Source organism: Prionailurus viverrinus, chromosome A2 (assembly GCF_022837055.1).
Source record: "Prionailurus viverrinus isolate Anna chromosome A2, UM_Priviv_1.0, whole genome shotgun sequence".
Classification (NCBI taxonomy): domain Eukaryota; kingdom Metazoa; phylum Chordata; class Mammalia; order Carnivora; family Felidae; genus Prionailurus; species Prionailurus viverrinus.
The window spans coordinates 157,292,614-157,305,432 of NC_062562.1; the positions used below are offsets into that span (position 1 = coordinate 157,292,614).

Sequence of the window (12,819 nt, forward strand, 5' to 3'; positions counted from 1 at the left end):
TACAGACATTTTTATATCTAGTCCCTTCTTGACTCTGAAGTGGTTACTATTCCAGTGGTACAGACAAGAAAGCAAAGGCTCAGAGAAGGTTGTTGGCTTATCAGGCCCCTCCTCCAGCAGATAGTAAATCTGGACTTGGGCTCCTCGTTAGCCTGGCCCCGAAGCCTGTGCTCTCTCTACCCACCTCACTGTCTCTCCTGCTGCTGCTGGGGTCTGAGACGCTACCTGGCCGTGGGCTCTGCTCTTTCACAGACTTGCGGGCCATTCCCTGCCTCCCTGTGCTTCACGGGGGCTCTGGTCCCTGACCATCTCCCAGCACTGCAGTCACAGAGGTCCTGCATGTGACATCGGCTCCCGACCTCCCACAACCTCTAAAATACACCCTGAGCTCTTTACCCTGCAGATGGGAGGGTCTTCCTTCTCTGCCCCGCCTGTATTTCCTTCCTCGGTCTCTCTCCACTCCTCTCCTCTCCTCTCTGTCTCTGTTCCTGTGCTCAGAGATCCTGGTGGCTCCTCCGACACGCCATGGACCTCTCACCTCTAGCTCTGCGTGTTACTGGTCCAGCTGGCTTGATGCCTTCCTACCTGCCCCCTCGCCTTCTTTAGGAAAGTCATTTCTGACGCCTCCTGCTCCGGGATCCTCCTCCCCCAGCCCTGTGTTGGCCCCGTTGGCCCTGTGGTCTGAGCGAGGAGTCCTCCTCCTCCTCCTGCCACATGCTTACAGCAGTCAGTCCTGCTCCTGCTGCCTAATAATTGTGGTTGTATCTACTTGGCCTTCAACGGTGAGCTCCTTAGGCAAGTAATCTTGTCTTACTCATCCTGGCACATTTAGTGATTACACAACATCTACAATAGAATAGGCACCCAGTGGTTGAATGACTCAAGTATGAGCTAGGACTGGAGGGAAATGTACAGAAGAAAGAAAGCGCCTTCCAGAACAATGGTTTTCCAAGTGCAGACCGGGAGACCAGCGGCACCAGCATCCCCTGGGAATTTAGGAGACATACAAATTCTGGCGCCCCTCCCCCATCTCCTGAGTCAGAAATTCTGCGATGGAACTTGGCCTCTTGCATTTTTACAAGACTTCCAAGTCCTTGTGACGCACGCTAAAGCGTGAGAACCAATGCAGCAAAGGTATCCCTAGGCCAGTGCTCTCCGTGAAAGCAGTAGTCCCTAACGTGTTTGCTGACTATATTCAGCCACCATAATGAAGCTTTATGTGTATTATCTGATTCAGATCTCTCAAGAACTCCATAAGGTAGGTGGTATTATTGTTAAAAGGGCTTGGTAACTGGCCCAGGGCCTCACAGACATAAGAAGAGGGCCTGGGTGGGTGGGAGTTCGGGCAGTCTGGCTCCAGGAGGCGGGCTTCCTTGAGGGGTGGAGGCCTCAGTGCCCTGCAGTGGCCCCAGCAGAGCCCTAGAACTTAGGGAGGGCTGGGTGTCAGTGCCAGCTGTCACTTCATTATGTATGACTTGGGGCGACTCATTTAGCCTCTTCAGATTTCAGTTTCATCTGAGGAAATCAGGAGACACATTTGGGGTTTAGATGAATCTAGAACTCACTTGAAAAGTTTCAAGAATTACACACATGTGAGATGCAATTTGTTTATCTGCTTCCCACATCTCAGCCTTGAGAAAGGCAGGCAGGTAACCCAGTTTCCCGCTGGGGGCGGGGGGGGGGGGGGGGGGGCTCCCCTCCAGCAGGAACCACATTCTTCTCACGCCCTCAAGTGGCCACGCTGAGATGGCAAGGACTTCCGTCTAAAATAAATAAGGACAGGCTGCCCCCTGCTGCCCAAGATGATGAATGACCCCACTGGACACCTGCCTAACCAGCTAAACTCCTCTCACAGCAGGGGGGGGGGGGAGGGGGGGGGAAGCTTTGGGACACCTTGGTGACTCAGTTGGTTAAGCAAGTGTTGGACTCTTGATTTCAGCTCAGGTTGCTTCTTACGGTTTGTGAGATCAAACTCTGCATCAGGATCTGCACTGACAGAGCAGAGCCCGCTTAAGATTCCCTGTCTCCCTCTCTGTTCCTTCCCCACTGGCTCACACTGTCTCTTATTCTCTCAAAAATAATAAATAAACCTTAAAAAAAAAAAAACTTCACAGGCATTTACGCACACTGGCAGTGTGACTGAGTAGCAAATGGGGGGCAAACTCCATCAGGATTGGAAGTAGGCAGAGCGGTATTCTTTGTAAGGCCGGTGTGGTGGAGAGTCCCCAGCTAAATGGCCGAAAGGAAACTTACCTAGAGGGTATATTACTGATATGCAATAAGGCAGGAAAATGGAAATAGATCAAAATAAATCATTACATCGACGAAAGAGATCCTCAGTGTAGGAAAGGAATAAAGAAGGAAGCTTGCCACTTTCCACTCGATAAAGGCCATCCGTGACCTTTTATTCAGGTTATTGGCAGAGTGTTGTGAGATCCAGCACTGTTCGTGAGTAAAAGGCACAGACTGTCTTTTCCTTTTTTCCCTAAATTCTCAGAGCCACACTATTGTACCCAGCTTGTGACACCACCAGATAGCACTCTGACATTCTTCATGGCTCGCACCTGTGCTTTTCCTGGTCAGGGGGCAAGCAGTGCATCCCAAGCGCCGTGCTGAAATGGAAATACCCAGGGTAACTTTGTGCTTGTTTTGTTTATTTAAATACATAATAACTCCAATACTAGAGATTTTTAACACAACGTATCCTAAGGACTACTGAGAAATATGCATTTTTCACAAGCTTCCTGAGTGATTGGGGACCCAGTATGTCAAGTCAGGACCATAACATATCTTCTTAGGTAAACTGATCTTCTTTGGAGAAAATAATGAGTTTGTAAATTACACAAGTAGGTTTCTTTTTTAAGTAGCACATTTCAAAATATTACTTAAAGCAATGTTTTCTTTGTATTTTCTTTAGAATTTTAAAGTTTTATTTTAAATAGATCATATAGCCACCTGGCTCAAAAACTGAAACAATACAATAAAGTTGAGACCGAAAAATGTTACTTTTACTTCTACCTTGTTTCTGTCTCCTCTGGTCATTCTTAGTAGGCAGTTACTTTGATCAGTTTCTTTTGTATCATTCTGGTGTATCTTTATGCAGAACCAAGCAAGCAGTTCTTATTCCCCTCCTTTGCGGGACAAAAGGCAATGTACAGCAATGCTAATCTGCAGCTTGCTTTTTTTCCACTTAACAATGTATCTTAGAGAGCTTTCTGTAGTATCATGAAACATTTGTATTTTTTTTTTTTTAGCATCGAGCAATATTCCATTTTGTGGATGTATCACAGATCATTTATCCAGTCCCTTCCTGATGGGCACTGGACTTTCCCCAATCTCTTTGCTACCCCCAGATAACGCAAATATTTTACAAACATTTTTTATTTGTCTGCAAGAATAACTACAGGATAAATGCCCAGATGTGAGATGTCCAGGTGAAAAAGTAAATGCATTTGTAGCTTTCATAGATATTTCCAAATTGGTCCCCACTTAGATGGGTATCCTTTCACGTGTAGAAATGCATATCCCACGACGCACAAGCTAATAGAATGTCTTCCCTAATTCAACTTTGTCAGTCACATTGGTGAACAAAGATATTTCAATGCAGCTTTTTCTTTGCAAGATTTTTTTCCTACGGTGAAGCACCATTTGCGTTACTTTTTCTCTGAACCATCTGTTCTTTGCCATTTTTATTGTGCTGCTGGATTATTTTCTTACTGATTTCTAGGAGTTCATTATATACTGGGGAGATCAGCCCTTATGAGGAAGATTGCAAATGTTCTCCCCATATTGTCATTTCTCTTTGGATTCTGCGTTTATTTTTCCACGGAAGTGTGTCATCGTTAAGGAGTGAAGTTTGTCTTTTTTTTTTTCTTCCAGATTTTAAGAGTTTGAAACTTCACAGTTTGAAAGGCAATAAAAGGAAACACCATCGAGTGAAATAAGATCCAGGCCACTCAACTGGAGGTTGAATTTCAAGGTCTTCTTGTGCAGGAAAGTAAAACATCTACCAGCAACTTAAATGCATCTGCCCCTCAGGGATAAAAAGGAGAAGGCTGTGTCCATGACTGCATTTGAGCGTTCCTGCGACTTTATGCATCTGACTATTCACTTCCATGTCCCCAACTCCCTTTTCCTAACCTGACGTCTGAAGTCCACAAGAAGGGGGGCTGATGCACACAGGAGCCCTCCCATGTCCAAACCCACTTGAAAATATGCTGGAGCTCTCAGCTGTTATTTGTCTCTACCTAGGGACCCCTACACGCCCCTGTCCTCCACCCCGTCCCTGCAGTGTAGCTCAAGGTCACTTCCCCTCCAGACCACCCTAGGGGTTCGAAGTTGGGCCAAAGGGTCTGAGTATTGCGGGATCCCATTCCCAGATGAAAGGTGTGGCCTCTGAGTGACAGAGCCACAGGCAGGCCTGAGGCTGAAAGGGGGCTGCTGCTTCTTGCTGGGTTGGGGGGTGGGGAGGGTGGGTCCCTACAGTGACGACATCTTGCAGAGGGGCGGAAACCAGGGAAAACCAGCCCTGCAGCAGCCAGCCTTGCAAAGACACACAGCTCTGAGAAGCCAAGAACATCCTGAAGGAAGGGCATGGGGGTGGGGAGGAGCCCCTCCCCGGCCCGGTCTGCACCCCTGCCACCGCCTCGCACGAGGGGGAGTGATGTCACTGACCTGCCCTCCAATGCCCTTGAAGGAGCAGCTGCTTTGGTGGTTTCTCCCAAGCTCTGATGGGCAGAACCATGGGAGGGGTCGTTTTTTGTACAAAGCTGTAACATTGTGGGGACAGGGGGGGCCACGGTGATTCAACTCTACGGGAAAGCTTTACAAAAACCTTTCTGCCTTTCCCAACCCACAGTCTCTCCACTTTTGTCCTGGGTCACCGGCCTGAGGGTGGTTCAGGTCAGAATGCCTCTGCCTCACCCCTGTTCACCTGTCAAGCCAAGACCATGGATAAGGACAGGCTTGGATCGGGACTGAATCTTCCAGGCAGAGAGCCCAGATGCGAGAAGAATGTCTCAGTGGCCCCTTGGGTGAAGGACTCAGGAGACTCCTTCACTCCAAGCCCCACAGAACCAAGGACAAGGTCAGTGGGAAGGTGCATGGGAGGTGACCCACTCCACAGAGGAAGAAGCCAGAGATATCCCCACTCTCTGTGGATATGGTCACTGGCTCTAGGACCCTGCCTTTCTCTCCAGATCCACGTCCTTTTAATGGACCCTCAGAAAAAAATCAAGAAAGTAGTGTGGATACTCTACTCTGGATACACTCTGGCCATGCTCTGTGGCCCCAGGAGTCAGAGTTGAAAATGTTTTATGCAATATCGGTAAAACACAGGCAGGGATTTCTGACCCCAGCATCCTCAGACACCAACTACAGCCTCTGTTTCTTTCCACGCCTCAAATTTGTTTGCCTCCTGGCCTGGAGTCACTGTGTGAACACTGAACTTTTCTTTGGAGCAGGCACCAGGCTCACAGTTATAGGTAAGCTAGACTCTGGGTCTTTCCAAGCCCCTCATAGGGGAAGCAGGTCCAAAATGCCAGGTCCATTTTAGAGTGGCCATATTCTGATGTGCTATGATTATACCTTCGGCCCAGGGACCAAGCTGACAGTCGTCGGTAAGGCGGTGGGGACTCCGGGCAGGGCATGACCGGGAGGATTCTATCCCAGAAAGTGTGGGAGGGAAGGGATCACCCAGCCCCTGGGTCCTGGGCAAGGAGATGTCATGCGGGCATCTGGGAACCAGTACCTGGGAGGGTCCCGGTCAGGGTAAATCCACGTAGCCACCGGTGGTCCTCTGTAAACTCAGAGCTGAGCCTTGGTGGTTCCGGCAGAGGAGGGAGAGGAGATAGCACTGCCCCCTCTGAATAGTTACCTGCCAGAGAAAACCTAGAGAGAGCCCAGAAGGCAATCAATGAGCCCTGACACGGGCCCACCTTCCTCACTGACTGGAACTCTCTGCAGGGGTTTCATATCTTCCCTTGCTCTGGATTTCACAGGAGGCCATGCTGTCTCCTTTTTTCTGACTGTCCATGAACGGGGATATGCACGGGGATATGCAAAGTAGGGCTGGTGTCTCTGTGAGCGAAGAGATCCACGAACACCCCGATCTGTCCCTGAATCCCAGCTGAGCTCAGCAGACAAGGGGAGGTTCTGAAGCAGATCTGAGAGGCTGTGCTATGGCGAGACCCTCTATTTTGGGGAAGGGAGCCGGCTCACTGTTGTAGGTAAGCTCATCGAGGCTGGAGGGCTGGGAACCTACAAGGAGGGGCAGGGCTCCAGATGGAGCCTCTGTTCTGGGGGCTTAGCTTAAAGCACATTTTTATCAGAAAGATCTGAATTCTTGCCTTGAGGCGATCGGGAGGGGACGGCCTCCATCCCTGGTAATTTCACAGACTGGCCGTGCCAAGTCTGGGTTCCCGTGCTGGGAGGCAAGTAGTCTCGTCTTGGGGTCACCGTGTCCATCTCCCATCTCCTTGGAGCGCACCCCATCATGGCCGCGGTAGATGGGAAGCCTCTAGCCTTAGAGCTAGCTTCGTCCTGCTGTTTTCCCCCCTCGTCCAGAAAAGAGAGGGACACGGGAGAAAGGGGTGGGGGTCACATGGCCACATTGGTCCCCTGACATTTCAGGCCATATGCGTGCCCCCTCTCCCCCTCCCAGTGCCAAAATTCTGCTACGGAAAGGGAGAAGAGAGCAGGCAGGTACACTTGGGAAGGGCAGGAATTGGACGCAGGTGGGCAGTTTTCCTACCAGCCTGCAGTGTTGTGTAACAATGACAATTTTTCACAAGTGGAGCCAAGCTCTCTGTCTTGGGGAAGCAAGCAGCCTCCCTGGGGGGGTAGTGTGTTGGAAAAGTACAGTCCCAGAAGGACTCCGGAGACAGGGTGGGGACGGGGGCACAGCGGGAAAAGGCACAGAGAGTGTGGGGAACAGAGTAGGTGCTAGAGCCCCCAGAAGTTTGGGTGGATGGTAGCTTCTGGAAGGAAAGGCCCCAGAGCAGCAATTCTGGGTTTGTCACAATCTTGCTGTGCTGTGGAGCAACCAGGCACAGTACTTTGGAGACAGGACTCAACTCTGTCTCAGGTAAGGAGCAGGACCAGGGTGGGAGAGCTGTGGTCCCTGGGACCCGGGGCCCTGTCTCTTCCCACGGCTGGTTGTCAGGGGTCAGGTAAACTCTCTTATCCTGGGGACCTTCTCCGGGGAGCTGTGGCTGCCATTGCTCTTGGTGTGGCTCACCTGGACCCTCTATTTGTCCTCCCTGGGTCTTCAGTCCTTGATGTGACCTCCTCGCTCTTTCCTCGGTTCATCCTTCCTTCTCATGTGTGTGCCTCTTCCCACCCTGAGCCTTCTCCTCTTTCCCCATCATATGCCTGGACCTTTCTCCAGGTCTTCTCTGGTCCAGAGCCACGCACCCAGGCGGAGAAGGTGGCAGAGCCCGTTCCCTGGGAGCTAGGACCTGCCCTCTGGCAGGAGACCCCTGCCCCAGGTTTTACCACAGCTCCCTGCAGCTGTGCTCCTATAACTTACCCCTCCACTTTGGGATGGGCACCAGGCTCACCGTGACAGGTTGGGGGCCACGCTCCGGGCGGGAGGGTGCCCATGCATGACCCATCAGTCCAGGAAGGAGACGGGGGTGACGGACAGGAGTCTGAGCCGCCCCCTCCCTCCGGGAGTTTCTCTGGCTGCTCTGCTGTGCTTGTCTCAGACCCTCGGGGGTAGACTTGGTCTTGGGGGCTTTGTGTTTTCTTGCTGTTTTCTCATTCTCTGGGCCGCCTTCTTTCACTCTCTTCTTTTTCAGGGGTGGTTGTTTTACTTTCCCTTCTTTATCTGAGTCAGATCTTCTCCATTTTCCCTCCTGAGCTAACTCCAGTCCTTCATGGTTGACTCCATTTGGGCGAATGGGTCTGTTTTCTATGTTAAAATCCTTCTAACACCATCCACCTGCTCAGAACTCCACCCTTGCCTTCCCTGTCCTCCTTCTCCATCTCCACCAGTCTCCAAAGACCCATGTGTGTCTTCCTGAAGGGATCTAGGGCTTTGGAGGCACAGGGGGTGGTGTATAGACTGGCGAGGCTGGGGTTTAAGAGATATTTCTGAGCCCCGGGGACAGAAGGCGCGTCGCAGTGTCATGAAAGCTGCAAGGGGTGTCTGAGGGACATAGTGCTTGGCAGGATCCGAGGAGATAGGTGTGAATAAACTTTCTGATACAACTGGAAACTTAGGCCACGTTAGTAACAGATAAGGTACAAAGAAGAGAAAAGAGGCTGAGGCCCCATTTTTCAAACCTCAGGACCTGTGCTGGGATGGTAAGGTAAGGGGCCCATCACAAAACGCTAACACACCATTGGCATGCTCCGGAGGAGGGGGGCAGGCGGAGGGGAGGGCAGGGATGGGATGAGTCTGGGCTGGGAACAGAGACAAGGCGGGAAGAACGGGAGAGTTGGTCCTACCAGATTGGTTGGCTCCAGCAGACTCTGTCCTGCAGAGACAGAGGCACATGCCGGTGAGTGTAATAATTAGAAAGTACAAATTACTGAGGTTCAAAATGCCTGGGCTCAAGGGATAGTTGGCGGGGGGGGGGGGGGGGGGGGGAGGCGGAGGGAGGTTGAACAATCGGAAAGTGGAAATCTCAGAATCTCTGAGATCTATAAAATGGGGGTAATAGCGTCAGCCTCTGGGGGTGTTAAGTTGTTAGGGACTAACTTCTACGGACACCTTTATAAAAGGCTCACCTCATCGTGATAATCCTTTCTGCTCCTGGCGGTCATCATCACGTGTCAGAGTTTGGCCTTTTTCCAACCTCTGTCTCAATTTTCCCATTAGAAACATTTTTCAAATTTGGATAAAGTGGAAACATCCGGGTTCCCCACATTTCCGCTCCAAAAAAATCATTCCTCTGGTCAATATAGAGCCATAGATGGCAGAGTCCATTCTGGTTTAAAAAAAAAAAAAAAAAAGGAAGCTTAATAGATGGATGTGTTTTCTTTGATCCCTGTGTGTCTTTACATGAGGTCATGGCTTCCAACAACTCCAGAAATTCTCCCCTATCTGTCAGGCATGTAAAAGGGCCCAGGACTTTACAACATGAATGCTCAGATGAAATGGCCCTTGGACTTTGGAATTTGTTCATACCCAGCAAGGTTTTGCTGCTTTTAAAAATGTGAAGCTTGGCTGTGAACTAGGATTTCCAAAGCTGGCAGGGAGGCTTGCTGGGCATTGGAAGGAAAAAAGGGTTCAATCCATGAGCAATATCTTTCATGGGATTATAGCCAACCCGGGCAAGCTAGCACATACCCCATGTGCCCCAGTATAAGTGCAGCGAATGTGGAGCATCTGATAATAGCCAGAGACTTCATGGCTCCTCAAGCAGGTTCTATGCTAAAGAAAGAAAGCAAGAGAAAAGGGAAGGAAGAAAAGGAAAAAAAGTGAGTTGGGAAAAGAAGCATTTAGGAAAAAGTATAGTCAGACGCAACAGGACAGTGAGTCTTCTAGACAACAAAGGCTAATTCTAGTACCTGCTCCCCCTCCCTAAACGGACACTCAACACCTTGTACAAGAGAACAATGACAATTAGGAAAAGTCAGCTCAGTTTCCAGGATCATGTTGCTAGCAAGAGAACCCTCTGCCTCACAATCCGGTCTCATTCAGCTCTACTAAAGCTGCTTCTCCATCTAAAACAAGAGACAGTCACACGGCGAAGAGGACTTTGAATGGGGAAGAAAAAGAGACACATATACTCTTTTGATAGATATGGAACAAGGCCTTGTTTAAGAGACTCTGCAAAGACAGCCAAGAGAATCAGGACCCATTGCTACCTTAGCCCAGGGAGTCTAAGTGTGTGCATCCATGGAGGAACCCAGAAAAGAAATCGTGAAGTTGTGGGAGAATAACAACAGAGGACAGTGACCCCCAAACACACAGGACCTACAACTCCATAATTTTGCTTTAGGATGACCCCATTTCCAGCTCTCTCTGTCTCTGTCTCTCTCTGTCTCTCTCTGTCTCCCTCTCCATCACACACACACACACACACACACACACACACACACTGTCCTTCCAAACCCAGACAGCTCTCAGACCAGGCCTGGCCCCAACCCCTCTTCCCTTGCAGAGGATCTGAAAAAGGTGAGCCCTCCCAAGGTCACAGTGTTCGAACCATCAGAAGCAGAGATCTCCCGGACCCTGAAGGCCACGCTCGTGTGCCTGGCCACAGGCTTCTACCCCGACCACGTGGAGCTGAGCTGGTGGGTGAACGGGAAGGAGGTGCGTGACGGGGTCAGCACGGACCCTGAGCCCTACAAGGAACAGTCCGGCGCGAATGTGTCCAGCTACTGTCTGAGCAGCCGGCTGAGGGTCTCCGCCACCTTCTGGCACAACCCTCGGAACCACTTCCGCTGCCAGGTCCAGTTCCACGGGCTCGGGAAGGATGACCAGTGGGACTACCCCGAGGCCAAACCCGTCACCCAGAACGTCAGTGCCGACACCTGGGGCAGAGCAGGTGAGTGGGGGGCCGGGGAGATGGGCAGGGGGTGAGTTGGGGCACAGAAAGGGGGGGTGCAGGCAGGCAGGAGACCAGAAAGACTGGATGCAGAAAACGGGAGGTGGGTGGGGTGGGGCAGAGCGGGAAGACCAAAGCCCACTCTGAGGGTGAGCGGGCCCCTCGGGCTCATTGCCCCCCCATCCCCCCCCCCGGCATCCTCAGCCCCGCAGGGCCTTGCCGCTGGGGCCCCTCAGTGTCCCAGCCCGTGGGGCTCAGCTCCGAGCGGGGTGCCCCCACCCCCGTGCCACCACGTTCCACGGGTTTCAGGGATGACGAGGCTGTGCTGGCTCAGCACAGGAGGGACCGTCCAGCCTGAGAGCGGGCTGGTCTGAGCCTGGGAGTCCGTGCCCACCTGCGAGGCGGACTCCGCCTGTCATGTTAGTGACCTTCGTGTCGTTCTTAACTGGAGTACAGTTGACAGGTGACACCGGGTTAGTTTCAGGTGTGCCCGACTTAGCAGCTCTTCCTCTGCCTTAGGAGGTGGGGTCTCTCATCCATTTCCCTCCCCCTTTTCTCTTGCAGACTGTGGCTTCACTTCGGGTGAGTGACCCTCTCCCCCACTTCCTCTCTGCCTCCCTGGCACCAGAGCTGGGGCACCCCTGGACCCTGGGGGCGAGGGGGAGCCAGGGGCGCTGGCTCACAGGGAGCTCTGTGCTGTCCCTTCCTGCCCACAGCGTCCTACCAGCAGGGGGTCCTGTCGGCCACCATCCTCTATGAGATCCTGCTGGGGAAGGCCACCCTATATGCCATCCTGGTCATTGTCCTCGCGCTGATGGCCAAGGTACGGAGGCGGGCAGGACGGGGCGGGCAGGCTGGAGGGAGAGGGTAGAACCTGGAATGTGAGGGGACCGCAGAGCCCGACCCGGGCCTGATATTTCCTGCGTCTCAAAGAAATTATAAGGTGGCTGCCAGACTGGGGAGAACGTTACAGGATGCGGCACCAGAGGATGAGGAGAGCCAGCGGCTGTACCCCAAGCCGGGCGCAGAGTCAGGTTCTCCTACTGTTCGTGGCCCCTGGGACCCTGACAATGCCCTCTCTTCCTCAGATCAAGAGAAAGGATTCCTGAAGCCAGCTCGGAGGAAGAGTCCTGAGCTTCCAGTCTGCCATTGCCCCAATATGGATCCTCCTTTTCCCACTTATAGCCAGTGCTTCTGAAGAGCTGTTTTCATCCCTCTGCTCACCCCAGTAGCTACCCCTTATGTGCATGCACACGCGGTCGCTCACGACTCAACTTGCCTTAACCCGGGGGGCCTCGCGTGACAAAATTGACTGAATCAATAAAAATGGCCTGTTCTGGCTTGACTCTGCCTTGTGAGCGTCGGGATATCTCTTCTGCCCATCTCTGACTTCCCATGTGACTCGTGTCAGGTATTCGAGGAAAGTGAGGGACCCAACCTGTGGTCGGCAATCCTCCTCCCTTGCCAGGAGAACTTTAGTAAATGTGAATGGTAGCGATGAGATGAAAAGAGGCTTACTCGGGAACAGCCCAGAAAAATGGTGACGTTTCCTACAGGAACTTCGTGTCCCCCCTGGACAAAGGTGTTCGGAGAAAGAGCCCACGCCCACAGGCGTGTCCACCCGCGACTGGTCAGGTCGCCCCGGCTAATGCAGCTTGCTTTCACACATATCGGCCAGCTCCCTTTCCGCCCTCTCACTGAGGACATGACCGTCTTCACTTGACAAGCAGGCTTCCCGGCCGCGAAGAGAACACGCTGACTTGGAGATGTATTCTCAGTAGCAGAGCGGTGTGAAAATGTCCCCTGATCCCTCCTGGGAGGGTAGAAAATAAAGGCCCTAAAACCAAGAATCGGCCCTATTGCTATTTCTAGAAATCCTTTAAGAGCTGTTGGTGGTCTCATTGTCACCATGGTGACACGGCCCACTGTCCTGAGGATGGCACAGGGGACCCGGCAGTGGTCCTCTGCCTCCTTGCTCCACGCATACCTCACTCGTCTCCCCCTGCATCCCTGAGCCACGTGCTCTCGGACTGTTTTGCCCTCCTTTACCAGGAGTGACCTAGTACTCTGACTCCTACTTATTCTTAAAGCTTTAGCTCCAACATCTGCCCCCCAAGAAGCCTTCTCAGGAGCTTCCTTGCCCCTTACTCCCTGAGGGTGGCCCACATGCATCCTATACCTGGCTACCATAGTGCACATGCCTTCATGAGACACATGCCACACTTGAAGGGCACTGCCCCTTCACCCCTTCAAGCGTCTCCGTCTGACACTCGGCTCCTTGAGAACAAGGACATGTTTTATTACAGTGTCCCTGGGATAT

At 52.1% G+C, this 12,819-nt stretch overlaps 2 gene segments (V, D, J or C); both read left to right on the forward strand.

Annotated features, from left to right (window-relative positions):
* Positions 1–11,849, forward strand: part of LOC125160504 (T cell receptor beta constant 2-like) — a 42,373-nt gene extending 30,524 nt beyond the window's left edge. Inside the window, 5 exon segments of the C gene segment in view lie at positions 6,176–6,227; positions 10,113–10,499; positions 11,064–11,081; positions 11,216–11,322; positions 11,588–11,849. Coding sequence covers positions 6,176–6,227; positions 10,113–10,499; positions 11,064–11,081; positions 11,216–11,322; positions 11,588–11,608 — 585 coding nt within the window.
* LOC125160503 (T cell receptor beta constant 2-like) overlaps positions 1–12,819 on the forward strand; it is a 181,990-nt gene that overhangs the window by 161,342 nt on the left and 7,829 nt on the right.